At 45.8% G+C, this 23,891-nt stretch overlaps 2 protein-coding genes across 11 annotated transcripts in view; one reads left to right on the top strand and one right to left on the bottom strand.

The window, feature by feature from the left end:
* Positions 1–666: 666 nt before the first annotated feature.
* On the bottom strand, positions 667–999 carry LOC308250750 (large ribosomal subunit protein P1-like; the record flags this gene model as incomplete). Its single annotated transcript, XM_080673437.1, has 1 exon — positions 667–999. The coding sequence occupies exon 1, from the start codon at positions 988–990 to the stop codon at positions 667–669; it is 324 nt and encodes a 107-aa protein (XP_080529563.1). The 5' UTR covers positions 991–999.
* A 6,061-nt stretch (positions 1,000–7,060) lies between these two features.
* The window catches only part of MAPK9 (mitogen-activated protein kinase 9), a 51,977-nt gene continuing 35,146 nt past the window's right edge, over positions 7,061–23,891 (top strand). For 2 of the 10 annotated variants that reach the window (XM_080671659.1, XM_080671661.1), the window contains exons 1-2: positions 7,126–7,264; positions 20,825–20,991. In XM_080671659.1, coding sequence (XP_080527785.1) covers positions 20,870–20,991 — 122 coding nt within the window. In that variant the 5' untranslated portion in view covers positions 7,126–7,264; positions 20,825–20,869. Of the gene's footprint in view, positions 7,265–17,959; positions 18,099–20,824; positions 20,992–21,385; positions 21,627–23,891 lie in introns of those variants that run through there. The other 8 variants (XM_080671657.1, XM_080671656.1, XM_080671660.1 and 5 more) reach the window with 8 other exon arrangements.

Here is a 23,891-nt window from a genome sequence, read left to right as displayed (position 1 = left end):
GCATTGAGTGTCTGCCCCCTGGTGGTCAGTGTGCATCATAGCAACTAGTCATTCTGCCATTCAGTCAGTTTGCACATTAGGCTTTCATTATATAGGATATGTTTTATAATACATATATTTGTGTCCATACTTTATTCATATTTTCTTAGTTTGTATCAAATGCCCCTTTTCTATTCTAGGACACCACATTACATGTCTCCTTGGATTTCTCTCGGCTCTGCCAGTTTCTCAGACTTTCTTTGCTTTTTTATAACCTTGACTGTTTTCAGGATTATCGGTGGCTGTTTTATAGACTGCCCCACATTTGGGTTTGATGCTTTTTTTTTTTCTATTAGCAATAATCACGCCTCAGATAAATTTCATTGGCTATGATACTGCCACTGCACAAAGCTTGATGCTTTTTATTTTATTTCTAATGTATTTTTATTTATTTCAGAGAGGAGAAGTAGAGAAAGAAACATCAATGAGAATCATCAATCGGCTGCCTCCTGCATGCCCCCTACTGGGGACTGAGCCTACAACCTGGGCATATGCCCTTGACCAGAATCGAACCCAGGACCCTTCAGGCCTCAGGCAGCCACTCTATCCACTGAGCCAAACCAGCTAGGGTTGCTTTTATTTTTTTTAAGAGTTCAGCTTACTGACTGCGTTACAAAAGAGGTTTAGTCAAAAAAGACCAAAGCCCAAGTCATCATCAGACTCCTCAGATTCTTCTTTCTTCTCTTCAGCTGTGGCAGCAGTAGTGGAGGGGGCAGGACCTCCTGGTGCAGCACCAGCTGCTGGGGCAGGTCCACCAGCCCCTACATTGCAGATGAGAATCTCAATATTAACATTGGCCAGAGCCTTTGCAAACAAGCCTGGCCAGAAAGGTTCAACATTTACACCAGCTGCTTTAAAGGGGGCATTGATCTTATTCTCCATCACTGTCACTTCATTGTTGTGCAGGATAAAGGCCGAGTAGATGCAGGTGAGCTTCGAGATGGAGGCCATGGTGTGGGCGAGTGCTGGGTGAATGGTGCTAGTTGCTGGATGAAGTGAGGGCCTCACCCCAAAGCGCCTTAGCTTCTTCATAAGGACCAAGCACCTTACTTGGCAGCTGGAGGAAAAAAAGCTGTCTGATGCTTTAAAAAAATGTATTTTTTAATTGATTTCAGAGACAGGAATGGAGATAAAAACATCAATGTGAGAGAAACATTGATCAACTGTCTCCTGCACACCCCCTACTTGGGCTCAAGCCCACAACCTGAGCATGTGCCTTGACTGGGAATTGAACCTGCAACCTCCTGGTGCATGGGTTGATGCTCAACCATTGAGCCACACCAGCCTGGCCATCTGATGCTTTTCTCAGGTTAGACTAGGGTCATGTTTTTTAAGAAGGAAGACTAAGAAATAGAGTGCCCTTCTCATCACTTTATATCAGGGTGCATACCATCAATATGTCTTATCACTGCTATGTTAAGTGGTTGCCTGTCTGAGGTAGTGTTTGTCAGGTATTCTATTCCCCGCCCCCCTTTCCATGCTTAACTCTTTGGAAGGAAGTCACCATGCTTATCCTCCATGTACAGAGGAGTTGTGCTTCACCTCTTTAAAAGGAGAGTATCACCATCAATTATTTGAAACTCAGTACAGATGTTTTGCTCTTGTCCATTTATTTATATTACTATGAACTCTTGGATATTTTACACTGAGTCATAACCCAATACTGTTATTTTGTTGCTCAAAATGTTCCAGTTCTTTCAGTTGGCTCTTGTCCCTTATGACATGCCCCCGTGTTGCCTGTGTGTGTCCTTTATAAGCACAACCTTACTTTGTTGCATTACACGAGCTCCAGGCTCATCTTGTACATCCCCTGCCTTGACCCTGGAATCAGCGCAGTTTCCTTTTTTGGAGATAACACCTGGGCTTGAGGTGCACTTTTGCTACTGGGATGTGATTGCTTTTAGGCCACCTCAGTTGAAAGAGCAAGGACATCATTTGTGTGCTGAGTAATTTTTTTAAAAAAATAGATTTTTATTGATTTCAGAGAGGAAGGGAGAGGGAGAGAAACATCAGTATGAGAATCATTGATTGGCTGCCTCCTGCACACCCCACACTGGTGATCAAGCCCGCAACCTGGCCATATGCCCTGACTGGGAATCGAACCGATGACCTCTTGGTTCCTGGGTCAACGCTCAACCGCTGAGCCACACCCGGCTGGGCTTGAGTAATTTTTTAATGACTGGTTCTCGTTTCAAGGACACACTATTTTTTCATTCTCTCTGGAGCCTACAATGATTTTTTCCCCCTTTGGGAATTTTCATCGCCATATAGTCTGTTGCTTTCCAGATGCAGTTTTCTGTTCAATTGTCTTAGCTTTCTTTGCCATGTCACCTTGGACTGTGTGGTCAGATCCAAGGTGGGGGGATAGTTCTGAGCACACAGTAGGGCCTACTGACAGTGAGATTCACTGCTGAGCAATCTGAGTTAAGGGTTGACTTGTTTTTGTTTTGTTTTGTTTTTTTTTTGGAGGGGGGTAGAGGCCTTTTCTTTAGGCTTTAAGGCTGGTCAGGCTTCCAGAGAGCAACAAGCGTCCAGAGCTGGTGCTCTGTGAGCTGCCTGGAGGTGGAAGGCTGAGAGCCACTGAAGTCAGCATTTGCTTACAGAGCCACCCTACAATTCTGTTTTCATAGTTCGCAGGCCCTCAGCTGTGCCCGTGGCTCAGACACCCTATTTCCTATCACCAGAAAATAACCCCCCAGACTCCTGCCTTTCCCAACTGTTTCTGCCTTTTCTCCTGCCATGTCCTTACCTGAGCCTGACTACCAAGCCCAGGAGTAGAAGCACTTGACCCAGGTGGAACTCAGAGCCCTTCTCTGGGGATTTTCAAACTCGATTTGGGACAGAGGGCCCATCCCCTGTTGGTGGTGGAAGAGCAGATGAAACAGGAAGAAGGAAGACAACACACAGAAGAGCAGGACGTATGGATAGTTTGCCCATGACCTCCAAGGTCCTGGGCTGGTTCTCCAGCCTGCAGTCCTGCGGCCAGCTCCACCCCGCCTCCCACCCCACCCCATCCTGTGCGACAAACCTCAAAAATTGTCCCCATTGGTTGAAGTGCAGTGTGGCCTTCTATAACACACAACTGAAACTGTCATGACTTGAACCCCTTGCACATCTTTGGTCCTGGTAAAGACTTCAGGAAGGAACTGGGGGAGGCCAGCATGAGGACACCCATCCCACTGCATGCATGATCTGCACCCCACCCCCTGAGTCCTTGCAGCATCCCCGTAAGGCTGAGACCGCCGCTCACACCCTCCCCACAAAGCTGAGGCTTGGAGAAGTGAATGGTTTGTCCAGAAGAGCATGACTAAGTGGGGAACCCTGTTGGAACCCAGGCCTGTGAAGGGTGAATGATGAGATTGGAGCCATGGACACCTGTCAGCCCTTGGCACTCCCCTCTCAGGGAATGAAGACAGAGCTCTTCCTTCCTCCCGCACTCTCTTCTCCCTGGTATAGGCCCATGTGCGTGGGGAGGTAGGCTTCTGACACTGTGCAATCAAGGAGCCATGTCAAGGCTAGGAGAGGGGCAGTGAGGTATCAGAAGGGAAGAGCCAGTGGCTTTCATCCGGAGGTACACAGCCAGGACTACAGAGCTGAGAGTGAGGGAAAGGGGGAAGGTGGGTGGGCAGTTGGGATGCAGGCTCGAAAAGGTCTTCATCTTGGCAGAAGGGTGAGCATGCTAAGGGCAAAGGTCCCACACTGAAAACCAAGGCAGGAGCCATGGTGTCCTTGTTGACCTGTCCTTCCTCACCCTACCCCTAACACTTGACAATTCCACCTCTTAAAACAAATTTTTTCCTTTACATCACTTTAGTATAATTTTACATACATTAAAAGTCACCTTTTTAGGTGCACATTTCTGAATTTTGACAAATATGTAGTCCTATAACCACCATCATAATTAGAATATAGAGTACACTCATCATTCCTGAAAATTCCCATGTGGCCCCTGGTAGTCATTCCTCTGCTCCCACTTGACCTTTGGCAACCACTGATCTGATTTTGCTTTTCCAGAAAGTCACATAAATGGCTAATAGACAATGCAGCCTTATGTTTGACTGCTTTCACTTAGCATGATGTTTTTGTTACTTATCCGTTTGTGTTCTTGTCAGCAGGCCAGCCTTCCTGTTGTCAGATAATTGCCCACTGGATGGCTGTACCAGTTCACCCACTCACTGGATTATGGACATACGGGAGTGGTACATGAATGTTTATAGCAGCTTTAGGGAGCTATTGAAAGGCCTTTGTAAGAGAAGGTAAGGCTTGGCCTAGGACCATGGCAGCAGGTGTCAAGAGGAAGGGACTGATTTTAAAACAATTTCAAGAGTTTAGGGAAATCAAAATCTCAGTGAGCGACCACTACACACCCATTAGGATGGCTATAATAGAAACGACAGACAATGTCAAGTGGTGGTGATGTGCGGCGACTAGAAGTCTCGTACACTATTGGCTGCTATAAACATTCACGTACCGAATAGGAGAGCTGTGGTTTATAATTGGTGTATGTTTAATGTCATCAGAAACTGCCATCGTTTTCCAAAGTGGATATAGCGTTTTGCTTTGTACACCAAGTCTAGTGTACGAGACTTCCAACTGCTCCACATCACCACCACTTGACATTGTCATTTCTATTATAGCCATCCTACTGGGTGTGTAGTGTTTGTTCATTGAGATTTTGATTTCCCTAAACTCTTGAAATTGTTTTAAAATCAGTCCCTTCCTCCTGACACCCACTGCCATGGTCCCAGGCCAAGCCTCACCTTCTCTTACAAAGGTCTTTCAATAGCTCCCTCACTGGTCTTGTGGCCTTAAGCCCTCATCCCTGCAGCTTAATGTGGCCTAGTAATCTCCAAAATAACTCACATCACTCACTTCCTTTCTTAACACTCATCAACAGCTGTACTTTACCTCCACAGCCACGGCCTCCAAGAGCCAGCAGGTAAGGGATGAGTGAAGTTGCAGCCAGGTGTGGATAATAGGGAGTGGTGGGCACTGTGGTAAACTGGGAGCTTTACCTAAATGGCAGCTGCCACTCAGTTCCAGCTGACCACTGCCTCTGGGAATGCAGGCCCCATGTTGCCAGAGCGTCTAATTATGCAAGTGAAAGCAACATTTGAGATGTTTCAAGTGAAAGCTATAAAAAAACAACAACTCTCTGGGCTAATCAAACCATTTCAGTGAGTTGAAGCCAGCTCAGTGCTGCCCACCCCCCTCAAGGTCCTCATAACTCTATCTCCAGTAAGACAGATGATGTGTGGTTCCCTGAACACAGCATGCAGGTCCTCTCTTCTGAACCTTTGGTTCTGAGTGCCCTTTCCACCTAGACTACTGGCCCAGCTCCATCTGGGCTTCCTCCTGACTGAGGCCTTCCTCCACTGCTTCTCCCCACCTGGCAGGCTAGATCAGTTGTCAGCCTGGCTCATGTCCTCCCCAAATTCTAATCACACTTGCGGCAGGATCCTCTCATTTGTTGGCCTCTAACAAAATTCTGTACACTCTTCCAAGCATGGACCAGTGCCCGGCTTGTCACCTCAGTTCTGTTCACTGTATTTCATAAACAAAAAAAGCAGAATTCTTTCAGAAAACTCAACATGAAATATGTACAGGTGTGTGTGTGTATGTGTACAATGATTTTTGGTGGTCACTTTGCATGGGGTGAGTGCTATAAACTCAGGACTGGAGTGTGTTTGGGAATGGGTGTCCTTTCCTATTCTGAGAGGAAGCACCCACAAGTGCTTCCAGGTAAAACCACAGACAGTTCTGGCAGCCAGACTTCATTGGTTTCCCATAAGTCTTGATGGTGGAAATTTTGCTTCCCTGTTTTCTGTTGTGCACCTGGAGCGGGTGGCTGGTGAGGCTGAGGGGAGGAGTAGGAGCTGCAATTTCAAGCAGGACCCTAGGCCATGCTCAATATCAGGAAACTCCCTCTGGTGGCCAAGGTGGGGGTGGCCTAAGAGGGATACCACGCTGGATCCCTTCCTCTACCCCACCCCTCCGTTGAGGTTCTGGTGCCCCCCCAGCCTGGCTCTGGTCACAGGCTTGCCGCCCTCCCCAAATTCTGCCACCACTTTCCATATCATCCTGCCGCCTGACCTCCCCGCATGCAGAATCCTGCTCCTTTCCCCCATTTTGGCCCCCACCTTGGCCACCCTGTAGGACCAGGCGTCCTGTGACAGCTGCTCCTTCCCCACAGTCCTCCCACTCCACTAAAGGACCTCTCCGCCCCACCTCTAGCCCCCCCTTCTCACGCCATCTGCCCAGCCTCCGAGCCTCTCTTCCACCGTTGCTTATCCAAACGATCCGGTGTTTATCCAAAAGATGCGGCAACACCCAGTACTCTGGTCTTCCCCACCTTTTCATAGGATCCCAGGCCTGCTGGAGTCCGATCGAGGGGCCGGAGGGCTGCGACCCCAGGCCCCAGGGAGCACTGGGCACTGCACTCCTTCCTCCCATTTATGACCCTGCCCTTCTCTGAGACTGGTTTGACCCCTGTCCAAGCGCACCAGCCTATTCTCTCTTCCCCTCCGCCACTGGCCGACAAGGAACACTCGTGTGCACTCGGACATCCCCAAGGCACCCCCTTTCCCAGACCCGATTTCTGGCCGCACCCCTAGAAGCCCGTTCAGAGCGAGCAGCGGAGTCCAAGGCCCCGCCTTTGCTCTCCACTCCCTCGCCGTCCCGCCTCCCGGAGGCCATCACACGCCGGAATCCTGGGCGCCGAGGCCCTGGCTCTTCCCCATAACGGGCCTGCTCCGTCCCCTTTCAGACCTCCCCGCCACTTTGCACCTGTAGCCTCGAGGCCCGCTCTCCGTCCCGCTGGTGCGCCCCTCCGCCGGCTCCGCGTCCGGCCGCCGCACCGCTGGACCCATAGGGACCAGCTAACTCCCCGCACTACACCTGAGGCTGCGGACCCCCAAGCGCACCGAGTCCGCGTGCTCCGCCCGCTGCCCTCCAGCGGCCCGCCCCCTGGTACTATTGGCCGCGCCAGCCCGGGTCCCTGCGCGCTGATTGGTTGGCGTGCGGGTCGCTCAGGCCGGGCGCTGCGGCGGCGGCGAAGGGAACCGGACCGGAAGGGTCGAAGCACCCCCGCGCCCCTCACACCCACGGCGGCTGCGGCGGCGGCGGGGCTGAGCGGGCGGGGCGGCTGGCCGAGCCCGGGCAGGAGCCGCCAGCGCCGCCAGTCCGCCCGCCCTCCCTGTCCCCCGGCGCAGCGGCGGGAGGCGAGGTGAGCCCGGCGGCTATCTAGGCCCGGTGGGGGCTGCTTGGGCCTTGCCCCGCCCCTCCAGGGAGGGGCGACGGGAGGGCCTTGTGGCCTGGGTCCGCGCGATTGGGGTCCGCTAGGGGTGACGGGCACGGGACCGGGCTCTGCGGGCGCCGGCGGTCCGGCCGACGCCCCTGTGCTCCCGGCTGCCGCAGTCGCCCCGCCCGCCGGCTGTCAGAGCCCCGCGCTGCGGGCCGGCTCCCTGGCCTGGCCTGGCTCGGCGGGACCTGCCGTGGGCTCTGTGGGGGCCACGCAGCTGCACACCGCGCTGGGATGCTCAGGAGTCGGGGCCTAGTTCCCGCGACGTTGGCCGTGGCACTGTCTCGGTGTTCCTCTCGGGAAAGTGGGGAAATGCCTGCTCTTTGGGACGGGGTTGTTTCCAGGCCAAGTGAACGTGTGGGAAAGCGCCTGGGCAGGAGCCCGGGGCACAAATGTGGGAAGCTGGGCTGGAACTGCCTCTTGCAGGTGTGAATATGGCAGGAACCCCCTCTTCATCGCCCGGGGTGTCTCCTCCAGTGCCTTGTCATTGCTCGCTCCGTGCCCTGGGCCCACGCCAGCCAGGGCGGGCCCTGCCCACCTACCCTCGCACCCAGAGCACTGCTGTCCTCTCCCAGTCATCTTCTCACCTGCTGGAACATGGCAGCCCGTTTGTTTACCTTAGCACCTTTGCACTTGCTGTTTCCAGGGCTTGGAGCTGTCTCCAGGTTTTGGCACAGCTGGCTCCTTCTGATTCTTCCTCTGGTCAGATGTCTCCTTTAACACCAGGCCTTCCTCGACTACCCTCTTTCATCCCTTAGTTTTTCAATAATTATTTTGTTTAAATCCCCTCCCTCCCCCCAGCATTCACGCTGATTCTATTTATTTGCCTGTTTATTTTTTGTCTCCAGTACTAGAATGCAGCTGTATGAAAACAGGTAGTTGTCTGCTTTGTCCCTAGTGCTTAGAAAGCATCAGTTCAGAGGATGAATGACCCTGCCTGCCTGTTGTCTCTGCTTTATCTGTTCATTTAGTGGCTTCTGACTAACTTGTGAAACATGAAAGCAGGTGGATGCTTGTTCTCATTTTATGAAACATTTTAATGTCCTTGACCCCTTTATTTGGTAACACTCAGAACAAGCTGTGATATAAAAATCTTACATTTTAATAACGTGTTAGCTTTAATTTCCTTCCACACATTCAGGAGACATTTACTGAAGTCTACATTATTTAGGTCAGGCTTTCTGCTTAGCCTTGGGGACAGAAATATGATAGCAACAGGGTCCCTTCCTCCAGAGGGCCTGAGAGCCCCGCAGTGAAGGCAGGCACACCCACAGTTAGTGTTGGGACAGTGTGATCCATGCATGCTGTAGTGGAGAGGCTGTGCCATGAGAAGATGACAGTTGGTGCTAGTTGGGCCTTGAATGGTGATGAGAAATTCATCACCAGGGAGGGAGAGGCACAGAAGTGGGAAAGGGCAGGGTAAAGCAAAGACCTTAGCCAGTGTGGGGTTCGGAATCAACCTGCTGAGCCAGGTGTAAGAGACGGGTGGTGAGAACCCTGGAGAACCAGACCTCACCTAGCAGTTTTAAAAAGATGTCTGAACTCCATATTTGTTAACTTCGCTCTGGATTTTTAAATGTTGGCAGTAGCTAATTAAAAAAATTTTTTTTGATGTTGTGAGCCAAGCAAAATACAGACCTGATTCACCTTGGTTGCAGGATAGTAGACCTCCAGGGCAGGCAGCAAAGGAAGGAAGTGGTGCAAAGAGCTGGGAAGGCAGCCTGAGGCCAGTGGAGCTAGTTGGTCCAGGTGCTCTCATTTAATTGTCACAGCCCTGTGAGGGCTCAGCAGCCTGCTGCACAGCAAGCAGTTGGGAGGTGAAATTTGAACTCAGGTCTCCCCCTGGTCAGTGTGCATTCCTGAGTCCCTCAACTCCCAAGTATTCTCTTTTGGCTTTTAATTTGTTCTGGAAAAACAATATTTGATCTAGACAATGTTTTTCTTCATTTAACCTTTTTTTTTCCCTGTCAGAAGGATCCTTCGGGGTTAAAAATAATCCTATTTGGCATAGTATCATTCTTGGAGAGCTTTGATTTTTTTTTTTTTTTTTTTTTTAGGATTTAATTTTCAGGATGCCAGGACTTTAAATAATTTGTTGATAGATTAGAGTGTGTTTATTTGCCCCCGCCCCCAAATAATGTTAAAGGGTACACTTCAATTTGTCCATTTAAAATAAATTTAATTTTTTAGATAAAGAAAAGTGCCAGATAAAGCAAGTAATAGTAAATAAAACATTTATTTTCATGATGTATAAGGTAAAACAGAAAGCACATTTTTTTCTTTTTTTTAAAAAATATATTTTATTGATTTTTTACAGAGAGGAAGGGAGAGGATAGAGAGTTAGAAACATCGATGAGAGAGAAACATCGATCAGCTGCCTCTTGCACACCACCTACTGGGGATGTGCCCGCAACCAAGGTACATGCCCTTAACTGGAATCGAACCTGGGACCCTTCAGTCCGCAGCCGACGCTCTCTCCACTGAGCCAAACCGGTTAGGGCTGCACATTTTTTTCTTAACACTATTGTTCAGCAGTAGGGCAGCTATGTTTGGTCTAAATATATAGTTAACTCCTGGCTAAGAAGGTGACATTTTTACATAATTTTCTTTGAGAATAATTAAATTTGTGCTTAGCCTTTTGTGAGTGTGTGAACTAATTTCAATATCAGTCTTTATATCAGCTGTTTATTATGAGGGCCTTCAAACATGTATTTTAAAAAATAACAGAATGGTATCCAGCTTCAACAATTATAAACTCGTAGCCAATCTTGTATTATCCTTCACCTCATCTACTTATACTCTCACCCCCTCATATTATTTTCAAGCAAATCCTAAATATGTAATTTCATTCATGAATTTTTCAGTATATGTCTCTAAAAGAGAATGACTTTTAAACTTGGAAAACCAATACTTTCTTTTCTTTTTTTAATCTATTTTTGTTGATTTCAGAGTGTAAGGGAGAGCTAGAGAGAGATAGAAACATCAATAATGAGAGAATCATTGACTGGCTGCCTCCTGCACTCCCCCCACTGGGATCCAGCCTGTAACCCAGGCCTGTGCCCTCACCAGGAATTGAACCGTGACCTCCTGGTTCATAGGTAGATGCTCAACCACAGAGCCATGCCAGTTGGGCACTAATCTTCTATAACGATAAAAGTGTAATATGCTAATTAGACCGGACGTCCTTCCTTCCGGACAAAGCCGCAGCAGGGGTGGGGGGCGCTGAGGCAGAGGTGGCAGAGGCCCCCAGGCGCGGTGGTGGCAGGTGGGGCCAGGGTCAAGGCCTTTGCACGAATTTCATGCATCGGGCCTCTAGTCCTATATAATAAAAGGGTACTATGCAAATTGACCCTAAGGGCAGAACGACCGCTCGACCAATCACTATGAGGCACACTGACCACCTCTTGGTCCCTCCCCCCGGCAGGCTCGATGGCCAATGGGGAACTGGGGGTGGGTGGTGGGGACGCAGGTGGCACCAGGCCAAGGTCCCTGCCCCGCTGGTCGCCCCACACACAGTGGGTGACCTGCGGTGGGGGCGGGAACGGGCGACCTCTTGGTCCCTCCCCCCAGCTGGCAGGCTCCGATCGCCCAATGGAGAATGGGGAACTGGGGGTGGGTGGCAGCAGGGGGTGGGGCCGGCTATGGGCAGCCATGAAAGATGGCCCTGATCACAGGACAGGCCTAGGGACCTTACCCATGCACAAATTTTGTGCTCCGGGCCTCTAGTTTCTTAATATAACCAATGACTAATCAATATTCAAATTTCCCATTGTCCCATACATTTTATAGTTTCTTTAATTGTTTGTTTATTGGAATCAGGATCCAGATAAGGTCCATACTTTGTGATTGGTTGATGGGTCTTTTAAGTGGCTTTCAACCTGTAGATCCCCCCTTTAGGTTTTTGTTTATTTGTTTTCTTTGTAGTTTATTTTTTGAAGTGATTAGGTTGTTGTATAGCATTTCCATAGTTGGGTTTTACTGATTGCATCTCTACAATGTAATTTAATGTGTTTCTCTGTATATTTCCTGAAAATTTATAATTGGATCTAGATGAGGTTTGGTCAGATTCAGGGTGCCTTCCTAAGTGAGTTGTGGTCTCCTGTCTGGGAACATCGCTTGGCTCCCTGAGATATTAACAGCAGTTGATGCTTAATCCTAGACCCACTGAGTCATTAGGAGGATGTATTATTTGGGAGGCAAGTATGTATATCTTTTGCCCAATAAGAACTCATTTTTTAAAAAAAGAACTGTGGATCTCCAATTTTATATTGGCCTTTGAATTGACACTTAAAATGTTTTTATTTCATTGATGCCTCAAGTCCTCTTTGGAAAACATTGGGGTATAAATTAGTAGATACAAAAACATTGAGTGAGAGTAGTCACCATTTTAACATAGGAATTCCTTAGAGCTAAGGAAGTTCACTAAATGTTTGAAGGTAAAATTCATAAATTTAATGTTATTTAATTCATTTGCTTTTTTTGTTTGTTTGTTTTTTTGGTCCTATAAAATATTCCACCACCATCAGCAGGCCCCTTCCAGCTAATTTTACCTTAGTATCTTTCTTAAGCAAAGACTACATACTCTTAAAACATTTCAGGAATAGTAAAAACAGATTCTAAGGATAAACGGATTAAAAATGAGTTATTTTTTCTTAAAAATGAGGCATTAATATTAACTTCTTTATGTTAAACTAGAGGCCTGATGCACAAAATTTGTGCACAGGGGGGCGGGGTGTCCCCTCAGCCCAGCCTGCACCCTTCCCAATCCGGGACCTCTCAGGTTATGTCCGACTGCCGGGCCTAACAGGCAGTCGGACATCCCTCTCACAATCTGGGACTGCTGGCTCCTAACTTCTCACCTGCCTGCCTGCCTGATTGCCCCTAACCGCTTCTGCCTGCCAGCCTGATCACCCCCTAACCACTCCCCTGCCAGCCTGATCGACACCTAACTGCTCCCCTGCCAGCCCGATTGCCCCCAACTGCCCTCCCTTGCCGGCCTGATCACCCCCAACTGCCCTCCCCTGCTGGCCCAGTTGCCCCCAACAGCCCTCCCCTGCCAGCTTGGTTGCCCCCAACTGCCTTCCCCAGCCTGTCCAGTCGCCCCCAACTTCCCTCCCCTACCAGCCTGGTCACCCCTAACTGCCCTCCCCTGCTGGCCTGATTGCCCACAACTGCCCTCACCAGCTGGCCATCTAGTGGTGGCCATCTTGTGACCACATGGGGGTGGCCATCTTGTGCGAGGGTTTGACGGTCAATTTGCATATTACCTCTTTATTGTGTAGGAGGATTTCTATGAAAAGTGCCATGGGAATTTTTATAGGGATTGCATTTGCATTGAATGTGTAGATTGCTTTGGTTGGTATGGACACTACTTAACAATACTGAGTCTTCCAGTACATGAGAATGGACTCTTTTCATTTATTTGTCTTCTTTAATTTCTTTCATTAATATAATAAATACTACAGGTATTTAACCTCTTAGGTTAAATTTATTCCTAGGTATTTTAGTCTTTTTGATGCATTTGTAAATGGGATTTTTTTTAAATTTCTCTTTCTGATAGCTTATTATTGCTGTACATGAAAACAATAAATTTTTATGTATTGATTTTGTATACTGCAGCTGTACTGATTTCTGTATTAGTTCTAACAATTTTTTTGAAGGAGTCTGCCCTCTGGCTCCATAGACCTGATCTTAACCACTCTTATCACACTACCCTATCCACTATTCTCCCACTTAGTTTTGCCTTTAACAAATGTTTACTGGGCACCCACTACGTAGTTAGTAGGAGATTGAAAAATGAATCAGACACATTTTCTTCCCTCCAGGAGCTCACAGCATAGAAGTAGAGATGGACTTGGAATGCAAAATATGATTAATACAGGTGGTGGTGGCAAAAAAGAAAGCATGCCTGGCACAGTTTGAAGGGAAAAATTAGAGGGCAAAATGTAGGAGAAGCAGGTGCTTGCACTAGATTTTGAATGAGGATGAAAGTTGGCCAGAAAAAGAGGACGGAAGTCATTTCAAGCAGACTGAACAGCTCAGGCAAAGGCCTGAAGGTATGCAGTAGTCAGCGTGTCTGCTGGTCCCAGTGGTTTGATATTACCTGAAAGAGGGCTAGAGGGCCTGCAGACTACTCTGCTGTGCTAAGTATTAGAATTCTACTCTTCAAGCCCTGGTCAGGTAAGATAGAGCATTGTCCCAGTACGCCAAGGTTGCAGGTTCAGTCCCCAGTCAACTCACATACAAGAATCAGTCAATGAATGCATAATTAAATGGAGCAACACATTGATGTTTCTCTCACTCTCTCCTTTCTCCCTCCTCCTCCCCCTCCACCTCTCCATTCCTTTCTCTCTCTAAAAATAAAAATACTTTTACGCTTAAGGCAGTTGGCACTATTGAAGGAATTTAAATGGAGAGCAGTATAATCACTGCATATTTTCAACAGATCTCTTTTTTCTTTTTTAATTCCTTATTTTGAAATATAGAGTCACCAAAAGTTGCAAAAATAGTAGAGAGGTTCCTGCACCTGTCACCCAATTTCCCCCAATGGTTGTATATTTGCATAACAATATAGAACTTCAAAACCCAGAAAGTGGCATTGATACAATGAGCGCTTACAATACTATCATTTTATCACACGTGGAGATTTGTAATCACACCACAATCAAGGTACAAAACTGTTTCATCATCCCAAAGGTCTTCCTTGGACTACCCCTTTATAATCACACCACCCTCTTCCCCCTCACCATCCATAACCCCTGGCAATTGCTAATCTATTCTTAAAATTTGTAATTTTAAGAATGTTGTATAAATGGAATTATACAGTATGGATCTTTTGCTATTGGCTTTTTTACTAAGTATAGCCTTAAGATCCACCCAAGTTGCGTTTTTCAGTAGTTTGCTCACTTTATTGCTGAGAGGTGTGCCATGGTGTGGATGCACAGCACCCTGGTTAACCATTCACCCATTGATAGATACCTGGATGGTTTCCAGTTTTGAGTTATTACAAATACAGCTGCTATGAGCATTTGTGTACAGGTTTTCATGTGGACACGTCTCTCTTCGTGTGGACAGAGGGTAATTGTGAAAATTTGCTTTTAATCACAGCAGTCAGTTAATTTATATATTGCATGTTCTGGGTATTCTAAAGCCTTCGTGTGATCAGAGGTTTAATTAAGCCTGTTAGTGACTGAGTCATCTTCATCAGAAGAAAAAGTGTCTAAGTGGAGTGAAGCCAACAGGATGAAATGTGAAGACTGTGTTTTTCTAGCCTGGTTCTGACCAGTCCTTGGACACATCACTCTACTTTCTAACTAAAATTAGAGATATTAGAGTGGTGTATTGGGGAAAACACAAATATTATAGTCAAACACACCTAAATTCAAATCCAGGCCATGCCACTTTGAGCTCTCCAGGCTGTTTCCTCATTTGCAGAGTGGGGATAGTACTGCACACAACAAATGCTGTTAGGAGAGCATTTATAACTGCGAGTTCAGAGCCTTGCTCACTCTCCTGCCTCCAGTCTCATCTGTCTCCAACCCGTCCTCCCCTCGACTGTCAAAGTGACCCTTCTGCAGCTTTTCATTTTTTAATTGAATTTTCATGATTAAATTATTTAACTAGTGTTTTTCAAAATGTGAAATATGTTCATGGCTACCAAAAAACCCCACATCAACAGAACAGTAAGTTATCATTATAAGTGAAAGAATCATTTCCCACTGTGTCTGTACACTTGCTAGCATGTTGTGTGTGTGTATGTATGTGTGTATTTCTCTGTAGATTGACATTTACTAGTGTACTCTGCTTTAATTTGCCTTATTTCCTTTATTTTTGATGTCGTTTCATATCAATACACAAATTTCCTACATTGTTTTTAATGGCTTTATTTTACTTTTATGCCATAATTTATTCAATCTTTCTTAAATTTGTGTTTACAAGTAGGTTTCCAAGAAGTGCTGCAAACATCTTTGAATATTTGTACACATATTTGTGGAATACATTTGTAGAATCGTAGTTGATAGGTTAAGAGTCATGTGCATTTCAAATTTTCATTAGATATTATCTTTTAGATATTTTCTTCCCAAAAAAATCTTTTACCAGTTTATACTTCTCACCGGCATGTATGAAAGTACCATTTCCTCAGACCTGGGTTGATACTGTGAACAAACTTGCTTTCAGGTTTTGCCTCCTCCAGAAGCCTTCCTGTACATCCACCTCTCACTCATACAGTCCATCCACCTGTTCACACCATTCTGCTGGGCTCCTGCCATGCGGCCTGTGCACACTAAGACACTTGGGGTGCAGTATGATAATTATGCTGTTGGTGGTTGAGGGAAGGGACTGTCTGGTTAGTACTCGCTCTCAACAGCCCCTACCTCATACTTAGCACACAAGCATGTTTGCTGGAAGAGCTCAGTGGATGGCAGATGACGTCCCCACAAGACTGGGACTGTATGCTCTGCACTGTTCTTTCCCACTTTAAGATTTGAGAACTATGTAAAGCTGTAGTTGGAGCAATTTTTTAAATTTATTAAAAGTAACCGGGGATTTAATATTATATTTGCAATACCTAAATTGCTTATATTTAGAGACTAGAGTTAGAGTTTTTAAAAAAGGATTTCTTACTCTCTATTCTAAGCAAGTAGGAATGTTCTTCCCCACCAGTGTTTATGGAATGGGCAGAGTTTACTCCAGTATTTGAAGGGGATTCTACAAGGGTCCTCAGTCTTAGAGAGATAGAGATTTTAGATGAGAGCATTTCATTCAGCAAGCATTCAGGAAGCAGCATGGAAGGTAGGAAGGCCATGGGTGGGAGCCAGACACCTTTAGCAATGGCCATGCTGACTCCTTCCCTCTAGGCGTCCACTGACCACACAGGTCTGAGGAGTCCCAGGAGCAAAGTGTGTCCCCAGGAGCTTTTTCAGTGGATCATTGGTGGGCTTTAGACATTTTCTTAGTTTATCAGGCAGTGCTGTGGGAGAGGGAAGACAGGCCTCCCTGCTTCAGAGGAGCTAGCCTGTGGGCACCAGGTCTCCCTGCTGGGAGCAAGGTGAGGAGCCAGCACCCACCAGGAGGGACGCAGAGGCAGCGACCACAGCTTCAGTGTGCTGGAATGTGGTTTCATGAGGAATGCCTATACTCCCCAATTTGTAAACTTTTCTGAAACCCAGCTGAGATCCATTTTGTTGACATATAATCGCAGTAGAGTTGATTTCATTAATTACGAAATTATATGTTTTCTCATGTTGCCTGGAGGTTTTTTCTCCTGCTCTCGAGGCCCAAGCTTGACAGAGAAGGTAGCTTTGACAGGTTTTCTCTTAAGTGCTTTTTTTCCTGCCTAATAAGGACAACTTATTTAAATTATTTTAAATCTTGAGATGAAATTACATTAATAATTTGAACCTAATGTAATGTACTGTATTCCTCAAATTTACAAAAGCTAACCTAATATTGTACCAGTCAAACTATAGGTTATAGCAGCTGTAGCAGAGAGAGAGTCCCCAACTTGCTCAACATGAGATTAATATGTGCCAGTCTCATTGTGGGCAGGGAGACCAGATTGGAGCGTCTCTATGCCACCAGATCATTCAGGATGCTGGCTGGTGGGGGGCTTTAGCATGTGACTTCCATCTCTGGGTCTATGTCAGCTAATTCCCCAGCTGGCAGCAAGGAAGAAAGGTAGATTGGATATCAAGCAGCTTTCTGTAAAAAAAAAAAAAAAAAGATCTGGAGGTAGCATATATTACTTCTGTTCACATCTCATTAGCCAGAAGTTCTTGGTCATCTGGCCACACCTGGCTACCGGGGGAGTAGGCAGATGTCATCCCTAGTTGGGCAGCTGGAACAGGAAGGCTTCTGTTACTAAAACAAAGAAGGGAGGAGGGTCCTAGGTGCATTAGGGGCCCGGGCCTATCATGCTTCTTGTCCCTTAGCACTTCAGACTCAAAGCTGAACTTGCTGACTCGGCATAGGTCTACAGACGCTTCACCTCATTTCTCCTGTCTCCTCTGAGGGCTCTGAGTTGTGTACATTTTTCCTCCAAACCATGCCTCTTTTTCCCCCCACCTGCCATGATTCAGTCATTTTTGCCAGGTGTCTTTGTCTTCAGTCCTGCCCACTTAAATCCACCCCTTTCTCAGCTTCCCAAATGAGCTCTCTGAAAAGCAGGTCAGAGCACATGCCTCACGCGCTTTGATGGCTCCACAGCCCTCAAGCTCAGGCCCAGGTGGCTCCCGGTGGCTTATGGGCCTGTGGTGATCTGGCCTCATTTTCTCTCTCCTCTTCTTTCCCTCACTATCCAGCAAAACTAAATCTCAAATGATTTGTCATGCTCAGAGGCACCTCCAGCTCTCTGCACATGCTACTTTCCTTCCCTGCACCCCAAACCTCCTCTGGATTTAGGACTTTGCCGGCCTCAGGTCTCTTCCTGAGTATGCCCACCGTATGTGCTCTCACACCAACTGCTATGGCACAGGATCTTGCCCACAGTGGTGCTCAGGACATGCTTTATGAGTGACCAGCATTGCTAATGTATTACAGTATGGCAAAGAAACAGCAGGTTGCAGTGGCTACCCACCTCTTTGCCACGTCTGTCTCTTATCCTTGTATTTGTACCCCACTAGCCCAGCTGAGCAATTCACCATGTTTGAGCAGTCAGCTTGAGCTCGGTGCCTCTACTGTCTGTCACTGGCAAAACAGTCCAGGTCAGATGCCACCTCCTCCAGGAAGCTTTCCTTGTCTTCTACACTCCTGCTCATAGGTAGGATCTCTTCTGGTTTTGTTTACATTTTGCTTATGGCCCTTACTTCATTGTAACTTGTATTACAGTATAGATAACAGGTATATTCCTTACACTTCTTCCCCAAATGGTGAACTACATGCTGCTTCAAGACTGGTTCCTACTGGCTGCTGTATCTCCTACATGATTTGTTGTCACTTTCTTGTACAAAGGCACAAAAATGTTGAGTACAATTATCTAAAAACAAATCAATCTTTAGAAAAGGATATTCTTTCAGATGTTAGTAAAATGAAGAAGCATTGTGAGGAAATCATTAGATGCTGTATTAAGAGTTAGATCAACAAAGTCTATTGGCTGACTCTGTTGTCCCAGGGGCCAGACTCTCCCTCTCCTCCTGTCTTATGAGTGTGGGATGCCAGGATGAGCACGACAGACCTGTCCCCGCCTAGGCATTGGGCACCCTCCTCACAGCAGCATGTACACTTTAGCACAGTGTAACCTGGGGCTGGTCGTTCTGCACGGTGTCATGAGCAGTGTGATAGTTCATGTCATGCAGTGCTGGCCTCCCCGAGGCACACCTTGGAGGGGTACATGGCTGTCAGTCGCAATGGCTGGTGGTACTGACAGCTGTGCCTCAGCCACTGCCCTGAAAACAGTAAAAAACATGAAGCAATGGTCAGTTGGAGAAACTATTCATTTGACTTAAATTTTTTGTTTAGGCTTGTTAGTAATCAATACATTTCCATGTTTAATGGAAATCCTAGACATCATTGTGTTGAAATACAAATCATCACTCCAAAAAACTCAGTGGATAGACATTAAGTATTAGATGATAGAACAAACAGGCAGGAATTTGCTGGTGGTATAGACTAAAATTTAAATTCTGTGTTTTTAAACAGTAAAAATGTTTATACCTCTATGATTTAAAAGTTGACTTATTTTTTTTTAAAGACAATCTTAAATATCTTGCTGACCTTCAGTAAACATGGTCAAACAAGAGCCAGGGAACCATGTAACTAAGTGTGGCTGCCTGACAGTTTTCTGTGCGCTTTTTTCCGTATAGTTATGTGGGCTCCTGCGGATGGGCATCTCGGCCTCGGCCCAAAGCCTGGGGAGGCTGCTCCAAGGCTGCCAGCTTATACTCAGACCTCATGAAAGAACATCATGGCTTCCATGTTATTGATTGCCCATTAGTGATGGGTCTAGGGACACGGGCTGGCTCCAGGACCACTCTCACCAGGCAGGAGCACACCCGCGTCACCAGCCTCTACCAGCCCGCTCTTTAACTCCCCCCTTTGCCCTCACTTTGACATAGGACTTGCTTTCTGGTTCATCACTTTAACCTGAATTTGTGGACTTAAAAGAAGACTGGTCCATTTGTTTCTATGCAGGAATTGTGGGCGTGATGATCTGAAACAGTGTGTTCTCTCTGGCTGAGACAACTTTCTGTAAGCTGGTCCCACAGGCAGCAAACTAATGAGAATCATGTAGTGACATAATCTATTCATGGCTAGAAAAAAATGCGCAATTTCTTTTCTCCAAAAGAGGTTATTTTCTACTACAGGCCCGGTACACGAAATTCGTGCACTAGGGGGGCGGTCCCTCAGCCCAGCCTGCACCCTCTCCAATCTGGGACCCCTCGAGGGATGTCCGACTGCCCGTTTAGACTCGATCCCACGATCGGGTCTAAACGGGCAGTCGGACATCCCTCTCGCAATCCAGGACTGCTGGCTCCCAACTGCTTGCCTGCCTGCCTTCCTGATTGCCCCTAACCGCTTCTGCCTGCCAGCCTGATCACCCCCTAACCACTCCCCTGCCATCCTGATTGATGTCTAACTGCTCCCCTGCCAGCCTGTTTGCCCCCAACTTCCCTCCTCTGCCAGCCTGGTCCCTCCCAACTGCCCTCCCCTGCTGGCGATCTTGTGGTGGCCATTTTATGTCCACATGGGGGCAGGATCTTTGACCACATGGGGGCAGCCATCTTGTGTGTTGGAGTGATGGTCAATCTGCATATTACTCATTTATTAGATAGGATAGAGGCCTGGTGCATGTGTGGAGGCCAGCTGGTTTGTCCTGAAGGGTGTCCCGGATCAGGGTGGGGGTTCCCTTGAGGTGTGGGGCGGCCTGGGCGAAGGGCCTGTAGTGGTTTGCAGGCCGGCCACGTCCCCCAGCGACCCAAGCGGAGGCACTGGTATCTGGGATTTATTTATCTTCTACAATTGAAACGTTGTAGCCTGGAGCAGAGCCAAGCCTTCTGCTTGCTCTGTGGTGTCAGCCATTTCTGTTGGGATTTATTTATCTTCTATAATTGAAACTTTGTAGCCTTAAGCGGAGGCCTGGGCTGGCCAGGGTGTGTGGAAAGCTTGGCTTCCTCCATTGCCGGGGAAACCCAAGCCTCCCTCCTGCTCTCTCTGTGGCTGTAGCCATCTTGGTTGTGTTAATTTGCATACTCACTCCTGATTGGCTGGTGGGCGTGGCTGGTGGGTATAGTGGAGTGATGGTTAATTTGCATATTACTCTTTTATTAGATAGGATTCCAGTCATGTGAAATGTGGTCATGCAGGTCTCAAATTGTCTTCCTTTCATAATAGTCTCGTACCATTTCATATTTGACGTATTGCTTAAGTTTAGAACTTGGTCAAACTGAGTTTATGAACGTACAGCCACATTGTCTTGTATACCAATCAACTTGAAACACTATGTATGTAATTTCAGTAAGAATGCATATTCATTGTGTTTCTTTTAAGGAATCTGACGACTACAGCCTTTGGAATATTACATGACACTACACCATGAGTGACAGTAAATGTGATAGTCAGTTTTACAGTGTGCAAGTGGCAGACTCAACTTTCACTGTTCTAAAGCGTTACCAGCAGTTGAAACCAATTGGCTCGGGAGCCCAAGGAATTGTTTGGTAAGTACAGTCTATCTCAATAGTATGAATTGAGTTGTTTTGGTAATAAAAATGAAATAAAACTAAATCATCAGATTTTAGAAATGCTGATGATGAAAATACTATTTTCTTTGCTATAGGTTTATCAGCTAAATTGAATTCCCCTCTTGCTCTATTTATATGTAGTCAGATTGTAGGATACAAACCCAAATTCTTAGAATGCTGCATAAGTTAAATAGGTAGCAGGTTTTCTCTCTTTCTTTTTTTTTCTTTTCAATTGCCCCTGTCATTATGATATTAGAGTAATAGGTATGACAGTGAGTTGTAACAGAAATTTGGAGTTTTATTCATTTCTTCATCCTGGCCACCTTTCCCCCTCCCCCTTTTATTCCCATTCACTCCTATTCATTTCTAGGCGCCGTCATTGCAGTGCTTTGCCCTTCATTGGCAGGATGAGGCCAGTCAGTGTCATTATCATCTCATGGATTAACAAGGAAGGGATGCTGTGTGAGGGGTTGGGCTGGCCATCTCTTCTTTGGTGTCTCACTTCAACTGTGCGTCCAGCCCAGGACGTTAGAACCGTTGGTCTGACCCTGAACCTTAGTCTCTTGCATGGTAAGACAGTCAGCTGCCGCGACATCACTGGCCAGCTCAAGGTAAAGTTTTTCACGTGTTTTCTAGATTACCGTTATCAGCACTTCCCAAACTTTTTATCCCTTAGTTTTCTGGGCTAAACATTTTTTTTCTTTTTTTGGTCAGTGAAAACAAAATTGTCTTCGCATCTAAAAGAAACTGTGATAAAGCTAAGCACCCAGCGTTTATAGCTGGTATCGGGGTTCAAGATGAAAGAGAACTCTTGGATGTTGTGGTAGGGGAGTTTGTTTTCCTAGAGCAGTGGTCGGCAAACTCATTAGTCAACAGAGCCAAATATCAACAGTACAATGATTGAAATTTCTTTTGAGAGCCAAATTTTTTAAACTTTAACTTCTAACGCCACTTCTTCAAAATAGACTCGCCCAGGCCACGGTATTTTGTGGAAGAGCCACACTCAAGGGGCCAAAGAGCCGCATGTGGCTCGCGAGCCACGGTTTGCCAAACACTGCCTTAGAGGTTTTGGGTTTAGAGAATCTTCACCAGCGTTTGTAACTAATTCTGTATTGTAGAGATATGATCAAGGAAATCAGTTCTTTTCTTTGGACTCGGTGGCTGGAGGCCCTGCAAGCTAAGAGGATATGGCAGGCAGTTCAGAGCTTCCTGGTCAAACTGATGTGGGAGAAGAGGCGGTTTGGAAGGAATGCCCAACTTGTATCTAAAATAGTGGTGATATCACACTATACTGGTACTTAAATCCAGTGGGTCAAGAGAAGTTATAAAGTCAGTGGATGGTTCCTATTAGGACACTTTGATGTTAATACAAAGTTCTAGATGATAAAACCTTATTTTCTTTTGAATATGTTTTTATTAATTTTTAGAGAGAGAGGAAGGAAGAGGGATAGAGATAGAAACATCGATTGGCTGCCTCTTGCATGCCTCCTATTGGGCATCAAGCCCACAGCCTGGGCGTGTGCCCTGACCAGGAATGGAACTGATGACCTCTTAGTTTATGGGTCGAAGCTCAACCACTGAGCCACCCCGGCCAGGCAATAAAGCATTCTTTTGTTATAAAATCCATCTCTTATTTGGAATTGGACCGTAATTTGACACAGGTAATTCTGCAAGACTGATATCAAGGACATTTAATGTGATACCTACATTAAGAGGATGACTAGAAGTTCATAATTAATTGTAAAACAGAAGACTGTATAAAGGGTAGGCAGTTAAAATTAATTATTTCATTACACATGACTTAAATAATAAAATCACATGCTACTTTACAAAATACAGTTTTGCAGAGATTGGTTTTGATTTTCAGTTTGCATATGCTACTTCTCATTTTTATTTTTTAAAGAATGTTTAGTAATGAAATTATATATGTTCATTATGGATGTGTATTTCTTATTTAAAAATTCTAGTTTTAAAACAAAAGTTCCTAATATGCCATTATAAACTAAATCTTCTCTGGTAAAAGCAGTGATAGAATTATAAGATGGGAAGTTAATGAATTTATTAAAAAAATTTTTTAAATAAACCCATACATCTATGGCCCAATTTAAAAAAAGTGTCCTGAGATTATTCATTGGGGAAAGAACAGTCTCTTTAAGAAATGGTGTTGGGACGATTGAATATCCACATGCAAAAGAATGAAGCTGGTCTCTTACCTCACATTGTGTTAAAGTAACTCAGAATGAGTCATTGATGCCCGGCTGGCATGGCTCAGTAGTTGAGTGTCAACTTACGAACCAGGAGGATTCCAGTCAGGGCACATGCCCGGTTGCAGGCTCAATCCCCTAATTCTCGTGTGGGGCTTGCAGAAGGCAGCCGATCAATGATTCTCTCTCATCATTGATGTGTTTTTTTAAAAAAATAGAGATTTTTAAAATTTATTTTAGAGAAGAAAGAAGAGAGAGACAGAGAGAGAGAGAGAGAGAAACATCACTGAGCTACGCTGGCCGAGTCATTATTGATGTTTCTTTCTCTCCCTCTCCCTTCCTCTCTGAAATTATATATATATATATATATATATATATATATATATATATATATACACATATATATATATATATGTATATATATATGTGTATATATATATTAAAAATGGGTCATGACTAAATATAAGAGCTAAAACTATAAAGTTCTTAGAAGAAAACATATGGAGAAAACTTCATGACTTTGAATCCTTAGAAATGACACCAAAAGTATGAGCAATAAAATTAAAAAATTGGCCTTCATCAAATTGTGCATCAAAGGATACTATCAGAAGAGTGAAAAAAAAACACCTATAAAATGGAAGAATATTTGCAAGTAATATATCTGATAAGAGT

This window comes from Plecotus auritus, assembly GCF_963455305.1.
Source record: "Plecotus auritus genome assembly, chromosome: 6".
Taxonomy (NCBI): Eukaryota; Metazoa; Chordata; class Mammalia; order Chiroptera; family Vespertilionidae; genus Plecotus; species Plecotus auritus.
The sequence above is the reverse complement of the archived record's forward strand: the minus strand, read 5'-3'. Positions and strand labels throughout refer to the sequence as shown.